Source organism: Pan troglodytes, chromosome 12 (assembly GCF_028858775.2).
Source record: "Pan troglodytes isolate AG18354 chromosome 12, NHGRI_mPanTro3-v2.0_pri, whole genome shotgun sequence".
Lineage (NCBI taxonomy): Eukaryota > Metazoa > Chordata > Mammalia > Primates > Hominidae > Pan > Pan troglodytes.
This window is the reverse complement of record NC_072410.2, coordinates 85,676,894-85,702,129: the sequence shown is the minus strand read 5'-3', so window position 1 is coordinate 85,702,129 and position 25,236 is coordinate 85,676,894. Positions and strand designations below refer to the sequence as shown.

Below are 25,236 nucleotides of genomic sequence, written 5' to 3'. Positions count from 1 at the left end.
GCTAGACCACACATGCTCAGTTCCTTCTTGTATCACCCATGGGATAAGACAGTTCTCTCTTGGGAAGGAATGAATGAGGGTTCAGAGAGCTTTTTCCTACACTTCTTGCTTTGAAGGAGCAAGGAGAAGTTCCCTTCCCTCCATCCAAGCATGAAGAGGAGGGGAAAAGTATTCCCCTCAATAAGGCTGATGTCAGAGGCAATGTTCGACCAGTACTACTAAATTCTAATCCATTTTACAGACAAAATAACTGTGATAATTTCTGGTAAAATCATGAGTTTTCATGACAATGTCTATATCCATTATATGTGATCTGTTGGAAGTTTTGGCTAGAGAAACGTAATTGTGAGGAAATTTAAATATTGTGTGATGCAAGTACTTACCGAATTTGGAAACCCCTTGATAGCATTCCCAGCAAGTGATAGTTCAACCTTTGCTTTTATTCTTCCAGCCACAGAGAGCTCACTGCTTTAAAACCATTCCGTTACTGGGTAGCTCTAAATTGTTTTCATTGTTTTCTCTTAAACTGAAATCTGCTTCCCTGTAATATTAATGAATACAGCTAAGGACATACCGTGTGGCATACTATGAGAGAGCTCCATCCAGGGTGAGGCATCAAAATCATGAACCTTTTTAAACGTTCATATGCTCAGGTGTCTCTCCTAGTGATTGATTTTGATTTGTCTTGGCTAAGGTGGTTCCTGGATATCTATATATTTATTTTGAAGTCCCAAGAATGAGTGATAAGCACCTGAGGATAAGAACTAGTGCTGAGGTTAAGTATGGAGCACCACCATTCTTTGGATAGAGTTGTGATCACCTGTGTGATTTTATAGCTCACCTGTTAGATTGAGCAAGAGAACAACCCCTTTTATTAGAAACAGCATACATAAGAAGATTGTAAAAATTAACCTACACTTGCTAGGGTAAGATAATCAGTAGTACAACTTGTATTAATCTCTGACCTAATATGACCTAATTCACTTTTCAAGTTTAACTTGGGGAGCTTTACAAAATAGTAATAAAAGTGTCCCATCCCAAGAGATTCTGATGCCATTAGTCACTGTGACTTGGGCATCACTGCCCTTGATTCTAAAATGCAGCCTATCTTGAGCCACTAATCTAGTTAACTTCTGGGCCTCAGTTCTTCATCCAGAAAACTAATCATTATTTTTATGAATGTAAATATGTATATATATATATAATATTTATATGTTTGGATGCTATTGTTTAATATTTACTTTTTTGTTTTTAAAAAAATTATAAAATTGGCTGAGCGCAGTGGTTCACTCCTGTAATCCCAGCACTTTAGGACGCCAAGGCAGGCAGATCACTTGAAGCCAGGAGTTCAAGACCAACCTGGCCAACATGGTGAAACCCCATCTCTACTAAAAATACAAAAATTAGCTGGGCGTGGTGGCATTCGCCTGTAATCCCAGCTACTCAGAAGGCGGAGGCATGAGAATTGCTTGAACCTGGGAGGCAGATATTGCAGTGAGCTGAGATCATGCTGCTGCACTCCAGCCTGGGTGACAGAGCAAGACCGTGTCTCAAAAAAAAAATTATATATATATATATATATATATATATATATATATATGTATGTATGTATGTGTATATATATATGTATGTATATATATATGTATGTATGTATATATATATATATGTATGTATGTATATATATATAGAGAGAGAGAGAGAGCTATTAATAAAGCAGAGGAGTACATTTTACCCTTGCAATTCCAGTCAATACTTTGGTGTCATTTCAGCCAACATACCAACATTCAGTCAAATCCCAAAGCCAAATTGATAATTTCAGATGGAATGGAGTTAGACAGGAACTGGCTTCCCTTTCTCCTGTTACTATGAGGACAACCCACACCTGCTCAGTGGCCTAAAATATTTTAAATATGTTCATGACAATTATGCTGAGAATGCCAGAATAACACTGATGGAACCCATGACTTCACCAGGATTGTGGTCTACATTTACAGGCCTAGTACTAGAACTAGACCAGCTTAGAGAGTGGGAGATATCCCTCTGTTGTCCATCGAAGGATAAAAATACAGGCTTTCAGCCGGGTGCAGTGGTGCATGCCTTTGGTCCCAGCTACTCAGGGGGCTGAGATGGGGAATCCTTTGAGCCCAGAAGTTTGAAACCAGCCTGGGCAACATAGTGAGAGACCTCCATCTTAAGGGAATAAAAAAAAAATCAGACTTTCAATATGAGTAACAACTTATTTTTAGGCCTTTTATGACTTTATAAATAGGCAATAATGAACACCAAGGGAAGCAAAACACTGAAAAGAATTTTAAAATTTGTTATAGAACATTAATACGAAATTTGAAACTGCAAAACAACGTAAAATTTAATGTCATGTTGTCATTTACTTTTGTGTATATTGTGCCATGTTTATTTTCAAAGTCCTATCTAGAAATTCTAAAATGTCTAATTTTCTTAATTAAAAATCCAGAATTCTGTAGTTTCTGAAATTCAAAATAAATACTTTAACATACCAAATTGGTTTTTCTAATAAACATTTATTTCAAGTGTTATTTGTTAAACATTTAATTGTTGAGATTTGAAAATGAACATTATTATTTATTAGACACATTTTATAGGCTCAAGCATTCAAAATTCTTAACTTTGAGTTCCTGCTTTCTTCACAGCAGTGCACTCACTACTTTCTGGTATACAAGAAGAACAGCTTGTCCCCACTCTTACAGTATAATGAAGAAAAGTGCTATGTAGGAATGACTGAGCTCTAAGACAAACTGGTAAGAACAATTAGGTACTAAACAATGGGAGTACTAGGGAGAAGATTCATTTTGAGTGGGAGATGTTGGAACACTTTGGAAATAACACTGAATTTGGGTTCTGAAAGATGGATATAATTTTGATATGCAAAGTTATGAGGAAAGAGTTACTGTATAATCCAGCCATTCTCCTAGGAATATACATCCAAGAGAAATGAAAACATGTCCACATAAGATTTGTACACAAAAGTTCATAGTAGCATTATTCATGGTAGCCAAAAAGTAGAAACAACCCAAATGTCCATCAGCTGATGAATGGATACATAAAATGCGACATATCCATATGATAGAATATTATTTGGCAATAAAAAGGAATGAGATGCTGATTCATGCCACAGCTGGGATGCACCTTGAAAATATACTCAGTGAAAAAGACCACATGTATTATTCCATTTATATGAAATGTCTAGCATGGGCAAATCTATAGAGATGGAGAGTAGATTAGTGGTTACCTAGAGTTGTGAGAAAACAGAGTGAATACTAACGGGTATAGGGTTTCTTTTGGGGGTGAGAAAAATGATAGTTGCACAACTCTGAATATAGTAAACACTACTGAATTGTATACTGTATAGGTGAATTGTATGGCATGTGAATTATATCTCAATAAAGCTGTTATTAAATAAAAAATGAAGAGAATTTCAGATAGAAACCACAGGAGAGAGCCACTGAGTGCAAAAGCCTGTTGAGGTAAAACTGCAGACCTGCATGGGTGGGGCTTACTCGGGAAACACTGAATATGGGATGCATCATGGAAGCCTCCAGAGGAGCATGGCCTTGCCCAGTGAACTGCAGCCCAGTGAATCTCATTTTAGACTTCTGGCCTCCAGAACAGAGAGAGAATAAATGTGTGTTGTTTTAAACCACCAAGTTTGTGGTAATTTGTTAGTTATAGCAGCCATAAGAAATTAATACAGGTCCAAATCAAATTAACCCCATAAGAGCCACACATATTCGAGAAGCATTTTATTCGCCTCACAGTTTTGCCTATTACACAGTTTCTAGTTATTTAGAATTTAAGCCAATAATGTCACCATATATCTATCAACTGTGATTCCCTTCATCTATGACTATTTTTAAGAAATGTAAGATTTGGATAAGTCATAATCACAGATCAAAAACTGCAGACATTGAGGCCTGGATGGCCGTTTAGAGAGAAAGAGTTAACATTTCAGTGGAGACCCTTCCTATCTTGTATTTCCTACAGTCTCCTCCTATCTTCAGTGCAGTGTTCTGGCAGCACCTCAAGCTCACTGTCACCAGATGGGATTCAACGTCTTTCCTCCCAAACATGCTCTACCTCACCATGTCGATAGATGTACAGTCGCCCCACTACTGGCTTAAATTCTAAATTACTGAAAACCATGTAACAGGTAAAAGTGTGAGACAAAGTACCCCTCAAATACATGTGGCTCTTGGGGTTCATCTGACTGAGACCTGTATTTACTTGAATGGCATCAGAATCCTGCTACTAACCTTCTAACAAACTTGGAGGTAATCTTTGATGCTTACCTTTCCTTAATCCCCACATCCAATTAGTTGCCAACTCCTCTTGGTTCTGTCCTCTTATTGTTCAGGCCCTCTTAGTCTTTCCACTTCTGACCTTTCAAATATAGTTTCCTCCTGCTCTATTCTAAACATGCTAGTTTCAAAGTATTGGTTGGGCCATACCTTGCTTTAAAGAAATACTCATTTGTCAACTTTGGAGGTTGCTAGGGCACTAACTCACTCTAAAATTTGATAAATATTTATCGCATCTTTCCCATTCAGATTTAGAGAAAGTTCCTTAAAGAAGAATCATAGATGATAAATGCAAGAGGTTTGATAGAACCAGAAAATCACTATTTTACAACCCCTGAAATGAAATAATGGATCCAGGCAACAATTATCAATAGCTGCTAAAACTATCAGGTGAAAGATTGATGAGAAACTTTGTAGTAGGTGGTACCACCAGAACTCATTGATCAATATTAAAATCACTGAAAGTGGAACAATCAGACATCATGTTCCTCCTGAAATCATGTAAGAGAAAGTGCATAGCATCACCTATGGAGTATTCTTGGGGGAAAATAAATGAACCAGGATCAAATCCAGCTTCTAGGTCTAACTGGACACTCTGGGGATACTCTCAGTCAAATCCTGAATGGAAGAAATTCCACAGGACAAATAAAAGCCAAAAAGAACTAAAACGCAGGGGTAAATTTTACAGAGTAAAGGAGACACATCAACCAAATGCAATGTTGGATTTAGATTTCAACAACCAAGAAAACTGTATTTTTGAGATAGAAACAATACAGACTATTATATGATAATTAAGGAAATCTTGTCAATTTTTTGAGTGTGACAATGATGCTGTGGTTTTGTTAAAAAGACTTTATCTGCTAGAGATACATTTTAAAGTACTTACAAGTGCAATGATGTAACACCTGAGATTTACTTTAAAATATTCCAGTAGGGCCAGATATCGTAATCCCAGCAGTTTGGACGACCAAGGCAGGAGAATCTCTCAAGGCCAGGAGTTTGAGACCAGCCTGGGAAACACAGCAAGACCATATTTCTACAAAAAATTTAAAAATTAGTTGGGTGTGTTGGTGTATGCATGTAGTCCCAGCTATTCAAGCGGCTGAGGCAGGAGGATCACTTGAGCCTAGGAGTTCGAGGTTACAAGGAGCTGTGATCGTACCACTGTACTCTGGCCTGGGTGACAGAGTGAGATCCTGTCTCTTAAAAAAAATTACAATTAAATACTTCACCAAAAGAAACAAACAAAAAGTAAGGGGTTAGATGTATTAAGAACAGTAAAGTATTGATATTTGTTGAAGCTGGGTGATGGGTAGAGTTTCATTATTCTATTTTTGTGTATGTTTGAACATAAAAAAATTTATGAATAATATTGAAATTATTCAATATTCCATAATGAAAAGTTAACAGGCCAAGAATCTCAAATTATGGTGAACACTCAGTGGGGACTGGATATTGTGAGTTATGTCTCTAGTTAGTTAACAGATAGTAGAGACCTGGAAAAGCTTGTATGTAGCCTTTTAAACATTTCTTCTCAGATACATACATGCATATATATGTATTATATAAAATACATATTCATACACATATGTGCACACACACAGGATGGCTTCATGGACATGCAACCTGTGCAGTTGCACAAGACGGTGCTTAGAAGCACCCCACACCTAATTTTTGAACGAGGGCCCTACAGTTTCATTTTGCCCTTAGTCCCACAAATTATGTAGCTGGCCATACACACACATGCACACATACCACATACCCACATGTATATATGCATATATTGTATACATATGTATATACATTGAATATATTTAACATAAGTGTTAAGTATGCATGTGAATTTTATGTATGTATTTATGTTAAACATGTACGTATTTAAATAACGTGGTTTAGTGATAAAAATTCCCTAAAAGGTATGTTTCTAGGGAGGCAATTATATTAAAATGGCTCTCAAAATTTCTGTGTGTGTGTGTGTATGTGCATTTTAATTAGCAAATAAGGTCCCAGGCTCTTGCCCCTGTCCTCCTCTGAGTAAGAGGATACTTTTTACTTTAATTTTGAGGCCAAGAAAATATATACTCACAAATCAATAGAAGTTGCTAAGAAATGCTATATTCATTTCATAAGAGTAGGAATATATGTATCTTTTTTTTTTTCTTTTTTTTTTTTTTGAGACTGAGTTTTGCTCTTGTCACCCAGGCTGGAGTGCAATGGCGTGATCTCGGCTCACTGCAACCTCCACCTCCTGGGTTCAAGCGATTCTCCTGCCACGGACTCCCGAGTAGCTGGGATTACAGGCGCCTACCACCACACCCAGCTAATTTTTGTATTTTTAGTAGAGATGGGGTTTCACCATGTTGGCCAGGCTGGTCTCGAACTCCTGACCTCAGGTGATCCACCCGTCTCGGCCTCCCAGAGTGCTGGGATTATAGGCGTGAGCCACCATGCCCAGCCAGAGGAGGAATATTAAAATGAGGTCAGTAAAGATAAGGCTACATTCTCACTAACTGGCCACATCATTTAGTGTTTCTTTTGAATATAGCCTCATTAATCAAAACCAGATATTGTTTTTTTAAAAAAAGATTTCTCTCTACGCAGAACATTTCCAAATCTACAGAAAAGTTCAAAGAATAATACAACAAACACCTGTGTACTGTCATCTAGATTGACCAATTGTACAATGGCTAATATTTTGCCACATGTGTGCCCTCTTTCTCTCTCCATGTTGATTTTTGCTGAACATTGAAAGTTGCAGACATCATGACACACTTGGCCTCTAAATGTTTGTGCATGCATTGCCTAAAAAAACATTTTTGGCTGTGTGCGGTGACTCATGCCTGTAATCTCAACACTTTGGGAGGCCAAGGCAAGTGAATCACCTGAGGTCAGGAGTTCAAAACCAGCTGGGTCAACATGGTGAAATTCCGTCTCTACTAAAAATAGAAAAAATTAACCTGGAGTGGTGGCAGATACCTGTAATCCCAGCTACTCAGGAAGCAGAGGCAGGAGAATCACATGAATCTGGGAGGCAGAGGTTGCAGTGAGCCGAGATCGCGCCACTGCACTCCAGCCTGGGCGACACGGTGAGACTCTGTCTCAAAACAAACAAACAAACAAAAACAAAATAAAACAAAACAAAAAGACATTTTCTACATATACTATTATCACACCTGAGAAAACAGTTATTTGGCATTGTTATCTAATATGCAGTCTATATTCAAATGTTCTCAATTGTCCCAATGATATCTTTATAGCTGTTTGCTGGGTTCTTGCTTTCTTTTATTATTATTATTATTTAGATATGATTTCACTCTGTCACCCAGGCTGGAATGCAGTAACATGATCATGGCTCACTGCGGCCTTGACCTCCTAGGCTCAAGTGATCCTCCCACCTCACCCCCCCAAGTAGCTGGGACCACAGATGCGCACTACCATGCCCAGCTAATTTTCTGATTTTTTGTAGAGATGAGAACTCACTGTGTTGCCCAGGCTAGTCTCGAAATCCTATGCTCAAGCCATCCTCCCCTTTTGACCTCCCAAAAATGCTGGGATAACAGGCATTAGCTACTGCGTCCAGCTTTTGTCTTTTTAAATATCCAGAATACAATAAAGATTCAAACATTGCATTTGGTCATTATATCTTACAAGTCTCTCCCTTTTTTTTTTTTTTTTCATGACACTGACTTTTTGAGAAGCCCAAGTCAATCATCTTATAGAATGACTTCATTCAGGATTTGTCTAATAATTTCCTCATGATTAAATTCCAGTTTAACACTTTGTGCAAGAAAACTAAATAGGTAAAATTCTTAAGTCACATCAGGAGGGGCATAATGTTAGGGTGTTCCACCTTGGGTGATGCTAAATTGAATCACTTGGTTATTGTGGTGACCATTGTAAAGGTACATTTTCCCCTGTATAATTGATATATCTTCTGTAGGATTATATTTAAATCCTTGTGAAGATCCTATTCCACAATAGCTTTTCATCCAATAGTTGTAGCATCTATTGATGAACGTTACGTGAAAAATGTATGAACTGCTCTTTATGAACACTTTTTAAAGCCTTTATAAAACTATTTTCTCTTACTGTATGTTCACTTTTTGCTTAACCTAAATTTGGCCCTTTTTTAAAATCCTAAAATCACATGGCAGTTTTAGAATGGTAGTTGGTTGCTGCTATAGTTTGGATGTTTGTCCCCCAAAATCTCATGTTGAAATTTGATCCCAGTGTTGGAGGTGGGGCCTGATGGGAGGTGTTTGGGTCATGGGGGAAGACCCCTCATGAATACATTAATGCCGTCCCTGGGGGTGGGGTGTGCTAGGGAGGAGAAGCAAGGAGTTCTCAATCTATTAGTTCCCTCAAGAGCTGGTTATTAAAAAAGAGCCTGGCACCTTCTCCCTCGCTCTCTTGCTTCCTCTCTTGCCATATGATCTCTGCACATCCGGCTCCCCTTCACCTTCCACCATGAGTGGAAGCAGCCGGGGCAGAAGCAGATGCTGGTGCCATGTTTCTTGTACAGCCTGCAGAACTGTAAGTCATATAAATCTCTTTTCCTTATAAATTATCCAGCCTCAAGTATCCATTTAAACCAATAAGAAACAAACTAAAACAATTGCCCTAAGTTGAAATTAACCCTCAGGGTCGTCTTCTAAGATGCAATTTAAATTATCTTCTCTACAGCAATTCAGGACAACAAACTAGCATACCCAATGTTCCTCAAATATATCTTCTCCAGAGCTCATGCCAGACCCCTTGTCCAGACTTCCTGGGTGGTCTCCTCTCTACTCATCTAACACCCTGGCATATAGTTGGAAGGCCCACTGGGCTGTCACTTCTAGCCCTGTGCTCAGCAGAAAGCCATCTCACCCTTCCCGATGGACTATTTTCTGTTTTTAGCTACTGCCTTACAGCACGGTTGTCTTTAAAGCGGTTGTTACAATAGATACAAAATGTATTTAAGATAAAATGTATAACTATGCAGCAAACACTAGTGGACCTACCATCCAGCTTAAGGAAGTTACCATTACCTTTGAAAGTCCATTTCCCCAATCACATCATTCCCCTCCCTCAAAGATAATCACCATCCAGAATTTAATATTTCTCATTCCCTTCCTTCCCATTGTTGTCTCATCACATTTGTTGGGTTTCTTATACAAAATGATTTAGTTTTGCATGCTCTGGAACTTTATATAAATGGAATTATTCTGCATATATTTTCTGAAAACCTGCTTTGTTCGCTTAACATTATGTTTCCGAGAGTTGTATTGTGTTACATTATTACATTTAGCTGTAATTCAATTGTTTTCAATACTATATAGTACTCCTGTGTGTGAATATAATTTTTTTAATCCATTCTTCTTTTGATGTGCATTATGGTTGTTCCCTGTTCTTTTGGCTATTATAAACAGGGTTTTATGGACATTCTTGTAAGCACGTATGTAGGAATAGAATTGATAGCTATGTGGGTATACATGGATTCAACTTTACTAGATAATGTCAAATTGTTTTCCAAAGTGGTTGTACATCACTTTTTTTTTTTTTTTTAATGAGTACCATATTTCTCCAGCTGGCTTGTAAGCTATGTGAGGCAGAGAAAGATCTTACATTTTTTTGGCCTAAAAGCGTAGAAATTTAATAAATAGATATGAATTGATTGATTCATTAATAGTATAAAAAGAAAATTTGGGGGCGGTTTTTCCATCTTTAGAACAAAGAGATGAGGCTGGGTGTGGTGGCTCATCCCTGTAATCCCAGCACTTTGGGAGGCCGAGGCAGGCGGATTACTTGAGGTCAGGAGTTTGAGACCAGCCTGGCCAACATGGTGAAACCCTGTCTCTATTAAAAATACAAAAATTAGTTGGGTGGGTGGCACATGCCTGTAATCCAGCTACTCAGGAGGCTGAGGCAGGAGAATCACTTGAACCCAAGAGGCAGAAGTTGCAGTGAGCCAAGACTGTGTCATTGCACTCCAGTCTGGGCAACAGAGCGAGACTCTGTCTTTAAAAAAAAAAAAAAGAATAAAGAGATGAGCCAGGAAAAAGTAAAATGTAAGAATGTTTTTGAAGCAAAAAGAAGAAAACCTTTCTGTTTCTGCAGAAAGATTAGTAAAAATAGTAAAAAATTAAAGGAAACATTAAAATAAAAGGTAAATATCTATTGATATTCCCCAGCAGATTTTAGATAATTTAAGGAAAACTGCATATCAGAAGCAGGATACTTTTTCAGAAGGGCTCTAACATGTGTGTCGTTCATTTTTCTCTGGGCTTTTCTTCCACACAGTCAAGGTCCTTAGTATTTCAGATGTGTTAGGTCGATCCTCAGGTTTCTTTGAGAGTAATTTCTGTAGAAGAGTTTTCTGCAATGACAGTGAGAGTCAATAGTAAGAAATAAAACATTGAAATAAATAAAATTCTGATGATTTTCAAGTGCTTACTTCTTTTTTATCAAATAATATATCTGAGATGATGCCATCCCGTAGGTCTGTGAAAAACTGAAAAAAAAAAATGATAGGTGTATATTAGGAAATTATTTACTTGGGAGGAAAAACAGAACTAAAGGCTGAGGAATACCTGAAATGTAGGATATTTCCAGATTTTTGGGAAAGTCTCTTTAGCCAAGAAGCAAGCAGGATTCCCTCTCTCCTACACTACCCCCAATCTAATAACCATCCTTGCATTACGACATGAAGTGTTAAGTGCATCATCTTTACAATCTCCCTTCATGCATTTTGGAACCCTAAGTGATAGGTACTTCTAACTGTTTTACAGAGGATAAGGTTATTGACTCCAGGAAAGTTCTCTTTCCTGAGCTTAAGAGTAGGATATCCAGCTGGGTGCAGTGGCTCACACCTGTAATCCCAACACTCTGGGAGGCCGAGGCGGGTGGATTGCCAGAGGTCAGGAGTTCGAGACCAGCCTGACCAACATGGTGAAACCCCATCTCTACTAAATACAAAAAAATTAACCAGGCATGGTGGTGCACGCCTGTAGTCCCAGTTACTTGGGAGGCTGAGGCAGGAGAATTGCTTGAACCTGGGAGGCAGAAGTTACAGTGAGCCAAGATCGCGCCATTGCACTCCAGCCTGGGCAATAAAAGTGAAACTCTATCTCAAAAAAAAAAAAAAAAAAAAGAGTAGGATATCCACTTGCCTACTGCCTTTAGTGACTCCCCACTGTCTAAGCAAGAAGGTCCACATTTTTTCCTCAAGTTAGCCCAACCTATCTTTCTAGCCTCACCAACCACTACTTCCTTGTAACTTATATACTCCAATACAACTTACACTGCCTGCTGTCCCCAAATACACTCTGTACATTCCCGCCTCCATGCTAGAATCAACTTTTCTGTTTTGGACTATTAGAAGCCAACAGATCCTTCAGAGCCCAGCTTAGATGTCTCCATGAAACCTAAGTCCCTACAGCTGGAAAGATCTCCCTCCCAGCTGCTTCCACAGACTTCATGCCTTCTCCTAAAATGCTTATGGCATTCTCTTATATTATCTTCCCTTTTAGAAAATAAGCTCCTTGAGAACAAGGCTTTATTCATTTATTTATTTAGAGGTGGAATGTCACTCTGTCACCCAGGCTGGAGTGCAGTGGTGTGATCTTGGCTCACTGCAACCTCCGCCTCCCAGGTTCAAGCGATTCTCCTGCCTCAGCCCCCTGAGTAGTTGGGATTACAGGTGTGCGCCACCACACCCAGCTAATTTTTGTATTTTTAGTAGAGATGAGATTTCACCACGTTGGCCAGGCTGGTCTCGAACACCTGACTTCAAGTGATATGCCTGCCTTGGCCTCTCAAAGCTGGGATTACAGGGGTGAGCCACCGCACCCAGCCAAGGCTTGTTTATTTTTGCAACCCTTATAGCACTTAGCACAGTGTCTTACACAAAGCAGTCAATCAATAAAATGTTACTGACTGACAAGTCTTACAAGTCTTATGAGATGTACTACCTTCCAGGGAAGATCAAAGTTTTTGGTCTTTAAGAAAGTGTTTGGTCTCTGCCAAACCTTGAAAGACAGAAAATTCATATTTCATTTGCAGTCAGATACTAATATGCTCAAGCCCATCCTCACGTGAGGGCAAGAACTGTCTGCAGCAGCACTCTGAAGGTGGTAGTCAGTAATTTTTCTTGTTTAATTCTTTCTTTGAGATAATTTTACCTTTGATGTTTCAAAAGCAGTGTCACATACATGAAGAAGTTCAGCAAGAATTAGCCCCAAAGCGTAGAGGTCCACTTCCTTTCCATAGTCTTGCGAAGAAATCTAAAGAGACCAAAATAGATTTACCTTTGTTATGCTCCTTACATAAATATCCAGCCTTCTAAAGCCCAAAAAAGTTATTTGACCAAAACATCTTACACCACAAAACAATGTCTATTTATTAGCAAGATCTGTGGAGTCTGACTGCCTAGGTTCAAATCTGTACTGCCGAATAGCTGAATCCTCTGTGTAAATTAACGATCAACATGGGAATAATCTCAGTTATAAAACGAGGATAACAACAGTATCAACCACAGAGTTTGATTGTGAGAGTGAGATGCAGCAGGTAAAGCAGTAAAATAGTACCCAGTAGGCGGCTTGCATTGCAACTGTTCATAGCGTATTTATTCACAATATTCCATAACTGGAAACAACTCAAAGGACCACAACAGAAGAATGGATAAACGTGTTGTGGCATATTCATACAATGGACTACGACTCAGCAATAAAAAGGAATTCTCTGCTGGTATGAGCAACAAAGTTTTTCCAGAAGATATTATTTTGAATGAAGAAATTAAATACAAAGAGTACCTACTGTATGATTCCATTCATATGAAGGTCAAAAACGGGAAGAACTAAGCTATGGTGATAGAACTCAGAGTGCTGGTTGCTTCTTATCAGTGGGGAGGAGGCACTGACTGGAAAGGAGCTTGAAGGAGCAAAATGTTCTATATCTTTATAAGCTTATAAGTTACAGAGGTGTATGCATTTGTCAAAACGAAAAAATATACACTTAAGATCTGTGCATTTTATAGTGTATAAATTGTTCCTCAACAAAATGTTGCCTTTTTTTTTTTTTGAGACGGAGTCCCGCTGTCACCAGGCTGGAATGCAGTGGCGTGGTCTCGGCTCACAGCAGCCCCCACCTCCCAGGTTCAAGCAATTCTCCTGCCTCAGCCTCCAGAGTAGCTGGGACTCCAGGCACGTGCCACCACGCCTGGCTCATTTTTGTAGTTTTGTATTTTTGTATTTTTTTTTTTAGTGGAGATGGAGTTTCAACATCTTGGCCAGGCTGGTCTCGAACTCCTGACCTGAGGTGATCCGCCCACTCAGCCTCCCAAAGTGTTGGGATTACAGGCATGAGCCACTGCACCCAGCCAACAAAAGGTTTTTAAATGGAAAAAAAAACCACACACACACAATAAAAAGTAAAGTACAATGATGAATGTTTTTAACCAAATAGTGTGAGGGCAGCAATACAGGATGCAGGAGATACTGAAAGCAGCGGGAGGTTAAACAGAGCCACTGGCCTATTGTGTTCTATATTTTTTATGCCAACTGGCTCCCCAAAAGGAAAAAGTGCATGCCTTCTCCATTCTAGACTCTCAAACCATCAGATAGCTCAGTATATTTATTCTTGGATGACAAAATAGTAGAGATATTTTGAAAGCTGTATTGTCAGCAAAATAATCTTTAACGGGCATTTACAAATCAGAAATTAAAATAGGATAAACAACCCAAAAGGTGAAAAATAAAAGCAATAAACCCAAAAAAAACACATTCAAATAATGAGACTATATATGAGACAAATATTTAAAACTCAACAGCTGTACACCCATGTTCATCAGCAGCATTATTCACCACAGTCAAAAGGTGGAAGCAACCTAAGTGTCCATTGATGGATAAATGGACAAACAAAATGTGGTGTATACATACAATGGAATTCATTAGTCAGCCTTAAAAAGAAATTCTGACATGTTACAACATGGATAAATCTTGAGGATATTATGCTCAGTAAAATAAGCCAGTAACAAAAGGGTAAATACTGTACGATTCCACTTACATGAGGCATCTAGAATAGTCAAATATACAGACAGAAAGTAGAATGGTAGTTGATTGGGCTGTAGGGAGACGAGAATAGGAGTTCTTTAACGGGTGTAAAGTTTCAGTTTTGCAAAATGAAAAGTAATCTGTGGATGTATGGTGGTGATGAAAGCACAACAATGTGAACACATTTAATGCCACCAAACTATACACTTAAAAATGGTGAAGGTGGTAAATTTTATGTTTGTATATTTTACCACAATTAAAAATAAAGATATATATTTTTAAAATTAACGGCCACACTAATAACAAATTAGAGATATGGAACTTCTTTTCTTTTTTTTTTTTTTTCTTCAGATGGAGTCTCATTCCTGTTGACCAGGCTGCAGTGCAATGGCACGATCTCAGCTCACTGCAACCTCCACCTCCCGGGTTCGAGCATGGAATCTCATTTTAATAGCAAAATGCAATACAGATTCTGGAGAAAGCTTCAAAAATATAAACAATATGGCCAGGCGCCGTGGCTCATTCCTGTAATCCTAGTACTTTGGGAGGTCAAGACAGGTGGATCGCTTAAGCCCAGGAGTTCGAGACCAGCCTAGGCAACATGGTGAAACCCAGTCTCTACAAAAAATACAAAAAAAAATTAGCCAGGTGTTGGTGGTTTGAGCCTGTAGTCCTGGCTACTGAGGGGGCTGAGGCAGGAGGATCACCTGAGCCAAGGAGGTCGAGGCTGCACAGTGGTGAGCTATGATTGTGCCACTGTACTCCAGCCTGGGTGAAAAGCAAGACCCTGTCTCAAAAAAAAAAAAAAAAAACATATATATATATAAAATAATAAATCTCTCTCTCTATATATATATAGATTTTGAACAGTATAAAAGTGGCTTTGAGGTAGGTTGTATGATTGCCCCCAATGCTGCAATGGCCTCCTAGTGAGAGGATTACTCTTCTCCACCCTCATTGCCTTGAGCTGGGCCATGCATTTTGCTCTGGGCAATGATGTTTAGTGATGTATGCCACTGCTGAGCAGAACATGTAAAAGCCATCACAAGGTTCTGCCATTGCTTTCTGCCTTGAGGACGGCAGTGACTCAGATAGCATTTTTCCTACAGCCTGGGTCTTGGAATGAAGGAGACACTCAGAGCAAAACTGCAGCCAGCCAGACTGCTGCCGACTTGTCATGTGAGCAAGAAATAGACCCTTGGTATTTTCTGCACCACTAAGAAACTGGGGTCATTTGTTACCACAGCATAGTCTGGCAAAAGCTGACTGATGGAGGACTCGAATAAGTGAGAGAAAATACCAATTTTGGAGAAGTCTCAAATACATGAAGATATCAATGTTCCTCACCTGAATCCTCAAATTTGATGCAATTGCTATCAAAACCTCAAAACCAGTTATGGAAGATGACAATGTGATTACAGAGTTCATTTGGAATTGTAAATGTGAACAGCTGAGAGCATTTTTAAATTGAAGAATAATGTGGCAGGTCCTGCTGTTCAAATACTAAAGCCCAGTTTATAATGCTACAATAATCTAAATAGCATAATATTAAAGAGAGAAATATAAAATAAATTAAGGAAACAGAACAAAGTCCAATAACACATCTATGAATGTGTGGGAATTTTATATACGATAAAATAATATTTTATTGTGGTAAAATAGACATAACATAAAATTTGCCCTTTTAACCATTTTTATGCCTACAATTCAGTGGCATTAACTACCTTCACAATGTTGCATAACCATCACCACTATCTATTTCCAGAACTTTTCATCACCCCAAACAGAAGCTATACCCATTAAACAAGAAGTTCCCATTCCTCCCTTCTTCCAGATAACCTCTGTTCCACTTTCTGTCTCTATGAATTTTCCTCAAAATAGCATTTAAATAATTGACTGCTTAACACGTAGTGATGAAGCAACTGCATATTCACATGGGGAAAATCAAGTTATATTCCTTTCTCATACATAAACAAAAATTAATTCAAATTGCAGTTAATTTTTATGTTAGTAAAACCAAAAAATATTTTCATAATCTTGTAATAGAAGCCTCCAAAATAAAAATGAGAAACCTAGCAGCCGTATTGATAAATATGACAATTTAAAAGCTGCAGTGCTGGGTTTGGTGGCTCACGTCTGTAATCCCAGGACTTTGGGAGGCCAAGGTGGGTGGATTACCTGAGGTCAGGAGTTTGAGACCAGCCTGGCCAGCATGGTGAAACCCGTCTTTACTAAAAATACAAAACTTAGCTGGGCATGGTGGTGGGCACCTATAATCCCAGCTACTTGGGAGACTGAGGCAGGAGAATTGCTTGAACCCGGGAGGCAGACGTTGTTGCAGTGAGCTGAGATCATGCCATTGCACTCCAGCCTTGGTGACAAGAGCAAAACTCCATCTCAAAAAAAAAAAAAAAAAAAGCTGCAGTACCACAAATGGCATTATAAACAAAGAAGTAACAATCAAGGAGAAAAATTCTATAATATAGTTAACAGATACGGGATCAACACCCAATATAGATCAAGATTCCTTACAGATACACAAGAAAATGAGAACTTAATTATGAGAAATTGGGAAAGGATATGAGTAGAGAATTTGCAGAAAATGTTTAAGTAAATATATGAAAAGAGGGCATACCTTACTAAAAATCTGGAAAATACAAACTAAAATAGCAAGATACTCCTAATTCAACACACTACCCAAAACTGACCACTGGAGAGTATGATGATGCAGTATTCTCATACATTTTGACGGGACAGTATTATTAGAATCACTTTTTTTAGAATGACAATTAAACAGCAATTAAGTTTGAAATGCACTTGTCAATCTATTCAACCACTTTACCTCAAGAAGTCTAACACAGATTATCATAGAATTATTTGTTCTTGGGACCCAAAATAAGGAGGAATGTCTAAGTGTATGAAGTTGTAAACAACCTAAAGAAATACCCTTCGATAAGAAAATAGTTAAATACAACCTGGGAAACATAGTGAGACCTTGTCTCTACAATAAATAAGTAAATAAATAATTAATAAAAATAAAAATAATTAGCTGGGCACAGTGGTATGTGCCTCTAGAGTCCTAGCTACTCAGGAGGCTGAGGTGGGAAGATTGCTTGAGCCCAAGATTTTGAGGCTGCAGTGAGCAATGATCATACTACTGCACTCCAGCCTGGGTGACAGAGCAAGACCCTGTCTCTAAAACAAAATAAGAACAACAACAAAAAATATTAAATTTAAAAAAATAGCTAAATTATGGTATCTCCATATTTTGAAATATAATACAGTTGTTAAAAAAAGAATGTGGCAGATCTATTTGAACTAATATGGAGAAATTATGCTATATAGTCACAAAATAACAAAATAAGTCCTTGAAAAAATGTACGCATATATATGTTTACGTAAAAAAAAATCTGGGTGTATATTTGTGTTTGTATGTTTTTATAACTCAGAAAATTATCTAAAAGGATAAAGAATAAACTGATAAGAAGAATAGGGGTAGAAAAGAATGGTAAGGAAAATTTTCAGTATATACTTCTGTACAGTTTTAATTATATCAGTAGTGTCTACTCTTTTTATAATTTTCAAAATAAAAGAAGTAAAATATAGACAGACAGGAAAGAGACCTTACCTGTTCTGGGCTCATGTATCGCAAAGTTCCCTTACTCCTTGTTCGCTTTCCATCATTTTTCAGAGATGTTACAAGTCCAAAGTCTCCAATCTTTACTTGTTTTGTATCTACTAAGAATATATTACTTGGCTATGAAAAAAAAAAATTTAACTTACATGTACCAACTTAACATACTATTACCACGTCTTAATTATATACAGAAAAGACTATTTTTATATTATTTATAAGACCTTTACCCTTACACAGGTAGCCAGAATCAGGGAATTTAATATCACTGGTCTTTAAAATGCCAGCTGAAAGAAGTCAGGATTTCTTTTTTTTTTTTTTTCTTTTGGGCCGGAGTCTCGCTCTGTCACCCAAGCTGGAGTGCAGTGGTGCTATCTCAGTTCACTGCAAGCTCCGCCTCCTGGGTTCATGCCATTCTCCTGCCTCAGCCTCCCGAGTAACTGGGACTACAGGCACCCGCCACCATGCCCGGCTAGTTTTTGTTTTTGTTTTTTTTTTTTTTTTTAGTAGAGACAGGGTTTCACCGTGTTAGCCAGGATGGTCTCGATCTCCTGACCTCATGATCCACCCACCTCGGCCTCCCAAAGTGCTGGGATTACAGGCATGAGCCACCACGCCCGGCCAGAAGTAAGGATTTCTTAGCTGACACCAGAGGTGGCTCTGGGCACAGCTGCCCTCGAATATCTGAAAAGCTGTCACGTGCAAGGTGGATTCACTCTGCATGGTCCAAGGGAAAAGATCCAGGACTATAGGGTGGAAATGACCTAAAGATTAGCTTTAAAATATCCTAATATCCTAATAGTGTTGTCCAAAGAATGGGAGTTAGACAGTTCCCCATCCCAAGATAGGGCTGAACAACCACTTGAGGAAATGTTGCAAATATGAGTCCATGATCTGATAGGGACTGAAGCAGACATCCTTAAGATCCCTTCCAACTTTGAGATTCTCGGAATGGGTCCATTCCCAACAATAGTGCAGATTAGCCTGTGCAGAATTTCTCTTGGAGGTCTTTTCTCCAAGCCTCTGACAACTTCTTAACGAACACATCCCTTCCACCATGAAAGCATACCAAGTTAACTGGAAGCTAATAACTAGCTCTGAAATATTTTTATCCATGCAATTCTTTAAGCAGATTTTTTTTTTTTAAGGGAGGTGTTTTGTTTTGTTTTGTTTTGTTTTGTAAGATGGAGCCTCGCTCTGTCACCCAGGCTGGAGTGTAGTGGCATGATCTCGGCTCACCACAACCTCTGCTTCCTGGGTTCAAGCAATTCTCCTGCCTCAGCCTCCCGAGGAGCTGGGATTACAGGCATGTGCCACAACGCTTGGCTAATTTTTTTGTATTTTTAGTAGAGACAGATTTTCACCATGTTGGCCAGATTGGTCTCAAACTCCTGACCTCAAGCAATCTGCTCACCTCAGCCTCCCAAAGTGCTGAGGTTACAGGCATGAGCCACCACGCCCAGCCCATAGGAGGTATTGACCAATATTATTTGTTTGTTTTTGAGACGGTGTCTCATTTTGTTGTCCAGGATGGATTTCAGTGGCATGATCATGGCTCACTGCAGCCTTGACTTCCTCGGCTCAAGCAATCCTCCCACCTCAGCCTCCCAAGTAGCTGGGACCACAGGCCACCACACCCAGCTCTACTGACCAATATTCTAAAGACCATAAAAACAGGAAGGTAGTTGATGAGAAAATTAATATTTTGCTATTTTTGAAAAGGCTGGACTTTTAATACAATCTTAGGCTAAACACACAGACTCTACGGGATAACACACTTATGAGAGGGCCTACCTAGTAAGGACCTAAGAGGGAAGAGACCATAAGCCCAGGGAAGGCTGAAGGAGGAGCTTCTGAGAAGCCAGCTTGAGATGACGGCTCATACAGCAATTAGCAGTTGGATTAGAATTCAATTAACAGTCAGATTGGAGCCTAACACCAGTAATACAGATGGAAAGCTGTAGACAGATGTGGAGTGGATGTCGAGAGAAAACATTCCTATGCTATGTTCAAGTTGCAATGTGTAGGAATATGTCAGGATTGCAAGTGAAACTGCTAGTCCCACATAAGGCTATCACCTGACTCTAAGAAACAGAAAATTGAATTTATGAAGCCGTGTAAATATCTAAGCTGGATGAGGCTATCTAGTGAAAATATCAGATCACTTTTTGTAGTTCATTAAAAAGAAAAAGTGGGCAGGGCGTGGTGAGTCACACCTGTAATCCCAGCACTTTGGGAGGCTGAAGCGGGCAGACAGCGTGGGCCCATCAGTCCAAGGCCAACCTTGCCAACATGGTGAAACCCTGTCTCTACTAAAAATACAAAAAATTATCTGGGCATCGTGGCAGGCGCCTGTAATCCCAGCTACTCAAGAGGCTGAGGCAGGAGAATCGCGTGAACCTAGGAGTCAGAGGTTGCAGTGAGCCGAGATCACTCCACTGCACTCCAGCCTGGGCAACAGAGGAGACTCTGTCTCAAAAAAAAAAGAAAAAAAGAAAAGAAAAAGAAGCTGGGTATGGTGGCTCATGTCTGTAATCCCAACACTTTGGGAAGCCAAGGTCGGCAGATCACTTGAGCTCAGGAGTTCAAGACCAACCAGGGCAACATGGCGAAATCCTGTCTCTACAAAATGTCAAAAATTAGCCTGCCTTGGTAGCCTGCACCTGTAGTCCCAGCTATGTGGGGGGCCGAGGTGGGAGGATTGCTTGAGCCTAGGAGGTCGAGGCTGCAGTGAGCTGAGATCATACAACTGCACTCCAGCCTGGGCAACAGAGTGAGACCTTGTAAAACACAAAAGAAATAAAAACAATAATGCCACATTTTGTCTAATCAGTTATAATATGATTAGACAAAATATAGGGTTGTAGATCATATAAAAGGGGTGCAAACTTCACATAGGAGGCACAGGAACAGGACTGATGCTCAGGCTGAGGATGACCAGAGCCTGGGCTTTAAGAGACTGAACATTTTAGAGAGAAGCAGCCTTGCACAAGAAGCCCTCACTCCAGAAACCCCTATGTCCCTTCCCAGCGCCTTTGGTCTAGTTCCTAAGATTCCACCAGAAAGTGGTAAACACTTGGAGACTTTTGTAAGAGGGGCTGTATTAGGTAAAGACCATTCTCTGGCAAAACCACCTACAGCTGCTATTTTGCAAAACACAACCCCAAAATTGTACGCCTTCATTGTATCTTTTCTTAGAGGAGAGAAATCAACAACTGTAGTAGTGAGAGCCTGAAAAGTTATAGAAGATGAAAGAAGTCTCAGTATCAAAGCTTGAGGCCGGGTGCAGTGGAGCACACCTGGAATGCCAGCACTTTGGGAGGCTGAGGCAGGAGGATCACTTTGAGTCTAAAAGTTTGAGACCAGCCTCGGAAACATGGTGAGACCCCGTCTCTACAAAAAAAAAAAACACACAAAAATGGCCAGGTGTGGTGGTGTACACCTGTGGTCCCAGCTACACAGAAGGCTGAGGTGGGAGGACTGCTTGAGCCCAGGAGGTCAAGGCTGTAATGAGCCGTGATTGTGCCACTGCACTCCAGCCTGGGCAAAAGAGCAAGACCTTGTCTCAAAAAAAAAAAATTAAAAATTTAAGAAGAATAATAAAGTCTGACCCTTGAGCAACTGCAGCCAGAGTAAAAATTCTCTGCAAATAGACACAAGAAAAGATCAGTCCATGACACAGGGCACACACGGTGCGGGGCATAGTTGGCAGGTAAGTGGGTAGGCACCAGTCAGAATTTTGCTAATTCATTCTGAGGACTAGGAGCTTAATGCCTACACTTCTGCATTTATTTGCAAATTATTTTATATAGAAATAATTGTGCTTATTTGTTATTTAACTATATGTATGATTTATCCCAAAGTGAAAGCATAACCAACTCTACATTTATCCTTTTGAAATAGTTCTGACAATGTTCCACCTTCAAAGAACAACTTCAGATATTGTAGAAGAGACATATTGGAACCAGACAGACTCAAAACACCAATGCATCAGACATCCAGCCCCTGGGCAGACCACGGAAGCAATACCTTTTAAGGGCTACTCATTCCTCTCTGAGCCCAATAAACAACTGTGTATATGGGAACTTATTTCTCTCAAGGAATTTTTTTGTTTCATTCCTTATTCCTTGCTGTTTTAGAGGGGTGGGATAAGCAGATAGCCACATAAATAAGGTACTTCTGCCTAGAACAGAAAAAGGCAGTTCCAGAGTGATCAGGAAAGGCCCAATAAAGGAATTACAACCAAAGGGGACAGGCAGAAGAGTGTCCCATGAGAGAGAAGAACATGAGCAAAGATCCAGGGACAGGATTCAGGACGGCCAGCTTGTGACAGGCTTAGGCAAGTCACAGGGAATAGGGAATGTAGGAAAGGCTGTGAAGGGCTGTTCTGTCTCTCACCTTCTGTCATTTTAATGAGAAGTAAAAAATAGGGAAACTCCTTGTCCAGACCATAAAAGCCAGAGGAAAATGAAAATACTAAGGGATGATACACTTTCCCAGTCCGTGATTACCGCAATTTTCCAATCATGGGGTTGAAATGCTTAACCAAGACAATATTAGACTCTGGACCCAGTAGCTGTGACAGCCCTCGAGAGTAATGACTGAGAGATTAGGGAACCATATTCCTAAAGCCACAGTCAACAGAGTCCCCTCTGCCTCTCAAATAAGGCTGAGTCACTTAGAGGAGGCAAGAGGAACAGGGGCAGAGCAGCCAGTTGGCTGTGCCAGTCACAGTAATTATTTGCATGGAAATGTTCAGATATCATTTTGTCATAACTATCAATCAATCACTATTCTAAAACTAGAGAAAAAAATATCTATCTATCTATCTTATTTTATATATATATATAATTTTTTTTTGAGACAAGTCTCACTCTTCACCTAGGCTGGAGTGCAGTGGCACAATCTTGGCTCACTGCAACATCCACCTCCCAGGTTCAAGCGAATCTCCTGCCTCAGCCTCCCGAGTAGCTGGGATTACAGGCGCACGCCACCATGCCCAGCTAATTTTTGTATTTTTAGTAGAGACACAGTTTCACCATGTTGGCCACGCTGGTTTCAAACTCATGACCTCAGATGATCTGCCTGCCTCAGCCTCCCAAAGTGTTGAGATTACAGGCGTGAGCCACTGTGCCCAGCTGAGAAGATATATTTTAAAATTACTATATTATATATATATATATATATCAATTAATAAAGTACATTTTCCACTTACCTTAAGATCTCTATGAATTAATTTTTTTGAATGTATATAATCCACCCCTTTTGTTATTTGTTCAAAGAGTTCCAAAGCCAAAACTTTGTCTAGTTTCTTGCCTCTTCTATCTTCAATCCATTGCTCCAATGTCCCTTTATCACAGAATTCCATTTGGATGAAAAGGCACTTAGTCTTTGACCTAGGTATAAAATTCACAGTATGTTAAAAGTAACAATAAATATAAATTTATAAAAAAATTTTTATAACTTTTTAAAGTTTTTCATAACTTTTTAAAAGCTTATACCTTATCTTCTTAAGAACCCCAAAAACACTTTGGGAGGCCGAGGCGGGTGGATCACGAGGTCAGGAGATCGAGACCACGGTGAAACCCCGTCTCTACTAAAAATACAAAAAATTAGCCAGGCGTGGTGGCGGGCGCCTGTAGTCCCAGCTACTCCGGGGAGGCTGAGGCAAGAGAATGGCGTGAACCCGGTAGGCGGAGCTTGCAGTGAGCCGAGATCACGCCACTGCACTCCAGCCTGGGTGACAGAGCGAGATTCCGTCTCACAAAAAAAAAAAAAAAAAAGAACCCCAAAACATGTCACAAAATAGAAATCTAAATATAATAAACAAGTTTGAATCAAAATATAATAGGCCATTTTTTATTTCAATCATAAGTTCCCGGATGTCCAGAGCTTTATTTGTTTAGCTAATTTATAAAATATGAGCTGGGCTGGGCACAGTGGCTCACGCCTATAATCCTAGCACCTTGGGAGGCCGAGACTGGCGGATTGCTTGAGCTCAGGAGTTTGAGACCAGCCTGGGCAGCATGGCGAAACCCCATCTCTACTAAAAACACAAAAATTAGCTGGGAGTGGTGGCGCGGCACCTGTAGTCTCAGCTACTCGGGAGGATGAGGCACGAGAATCATTTGAACCCAGAAGGCAGAGATTGCAGTGAGCTGAGATCACGCCATTGTGCTCCCGCATGAGCGATAGAGTAAGACTCTGTCTTAAAAAAAAAAAAGAAGAGGCCGGGCGCGGTGGCTCACGCCTGTAATCCTAGCACTTTGGGAGGCCGAGGCGGGTGGATCACGAGGTCAGGAGATCAAGACCATCCTGGCTAACACGGTGAAATCCCGTCTCTACTAAAAATACAAAAAATTAGCCGGGCGTGGTGGCGGGCGCCTGTAGTCCCAGCTACTCAGGAGACTGAGGCAGGAGAATAGTGTGAACCCGGGAGGCAGAGCTTGCAGTGAGCCAAGATTGCACCACTGCACTCCAGCCTGTGCGACAGTGCGAGACACCGTATCAAAAAAAAAAAAACGAGAAGAAAAAAAAAATGAGCCACCCATTCTTTATTGCTGAAGATCTGCAATCACCATTGCTAACAGACAGAAATAGGAACATGAATACAATGCAGGAAACTAAATTTCATTATTATATAAAGTAACTTTGAAACCTTTTAATTCACCATTGATCTACTAAGCATGAAAGGCACCTAGAGATGAGAAAATCAGTTAGACACTATATCCTTGCCGTCACGGGGATAATAGTCTAATAGGAGAGAGTAAAGGGAAAGCAAACCTAAAACAATAGGGAAGGTACTCTAAGAGAAGTGCCAACAAATTACTAAGATACATAAATTGGAGGCTTGATTTTTTTTTTTTTTTTTTTTGCTAACCATGTTTTATTTTTTTTCTGAATTAAGTTAGCCTCAATATTCATTTATATTCTTTGTATATATGTCGGCTTGAAAACAGGAAGAGGTAGCCAAGAATTTGCTGAAAGCTGAAGTCCTGTATGCTGACGGTCAATAACTCCTGAACTGATGATAAAGTTCTCACCTACACGACATGGAGATGGAGGTGGGGCAGGAGAAAATGAATGAATGGGACCCCATTGGCCTCAGGATTTTAGTGAGAGGACTGTCCCCATAATAGGCTGGGTGACTTTCAAAGACAGATGCCAGCTCTTTAGGATCTCCAGTTGTTTGGCAATGGCTTAACTGACATAAAACATGAGGGTGCCCCCATCTCAG

The 25,236-nt window shown here is 39.7% G+C and overlaps 2 protein-coding genes across 22 annotated transcripts in view; one reads left to right on the top strand and one right to left on the bottom strand.

Annotated features, from left to right (window-relative positions):
* The window catches only part of GPATCH11 (G-patch domain containing 11), a 34,524-nt gene extending 12,440 nt beyond the window's left edge, over nt 1-22,084 (top strand). For 2 of the 5 annotated variants that reach the window (XM_009442292.5, XM_054677779.2), the window contains one exon: nt 2,670-5,374. In XM_009442292.5, the coding sequence (XP_009440567.3) occupies nt 2,670-2,731 (62 nt within the window). In that variant the 3' untranslated portion in view covers nt 2,732-5,374. Of the gene's footprint in view, nt 1-2,669; nt 6,298-14,716; nt 14,887-21,902 lie in introns of those variants that run through there. The other 3 variants (XM_054677778.1, XM_063789147.1, XM_063789146.1) reach the window with 3 other exon arrangements.
* Nucleotides 9,800-25,236, bottom strand: part of EIF2AK2 (eukaryotic translation initiation factor 2 alpha kinase 2) — a 52,977-nt gene continuing 37,540 nt past the window's right edge. For 5 of the 17 annotated variants that reach the window (XM_016943146.4, XM_016943150.4, XM_063788789.1 and 2 more), the window contains 5 exons: nt 23,215-23,395; nt 17,994-18,122; nt 12,497-12,598; nt 10,771-10,827; nt 9,800-10,692 (listed from right to left, as the gene is read on the bottom strand). In XM_016943146.4, the coding sequence (XP_016798635.1) occupies nt 10,570-10,692; nt 10,771-10,827; nt 12,497-12,598; nt 17,994-18,122; nt 23,215-23,395 (592 nt within the window). In that variant the 3' untranslated portion in view covers nt 9,800-10,569. The remainder of the gene's footprint in view (nt 10,693-10,770; nt 10,828-12,496; nt 12,599-17,993; nt 18,123-23,214; nt 23,396-25,236) is intronic. The other 12 variants (XM_054677125.2, XM_054677123.2, XM_063788791.1 and 9 more) reach the window with 4 other exon arrangements.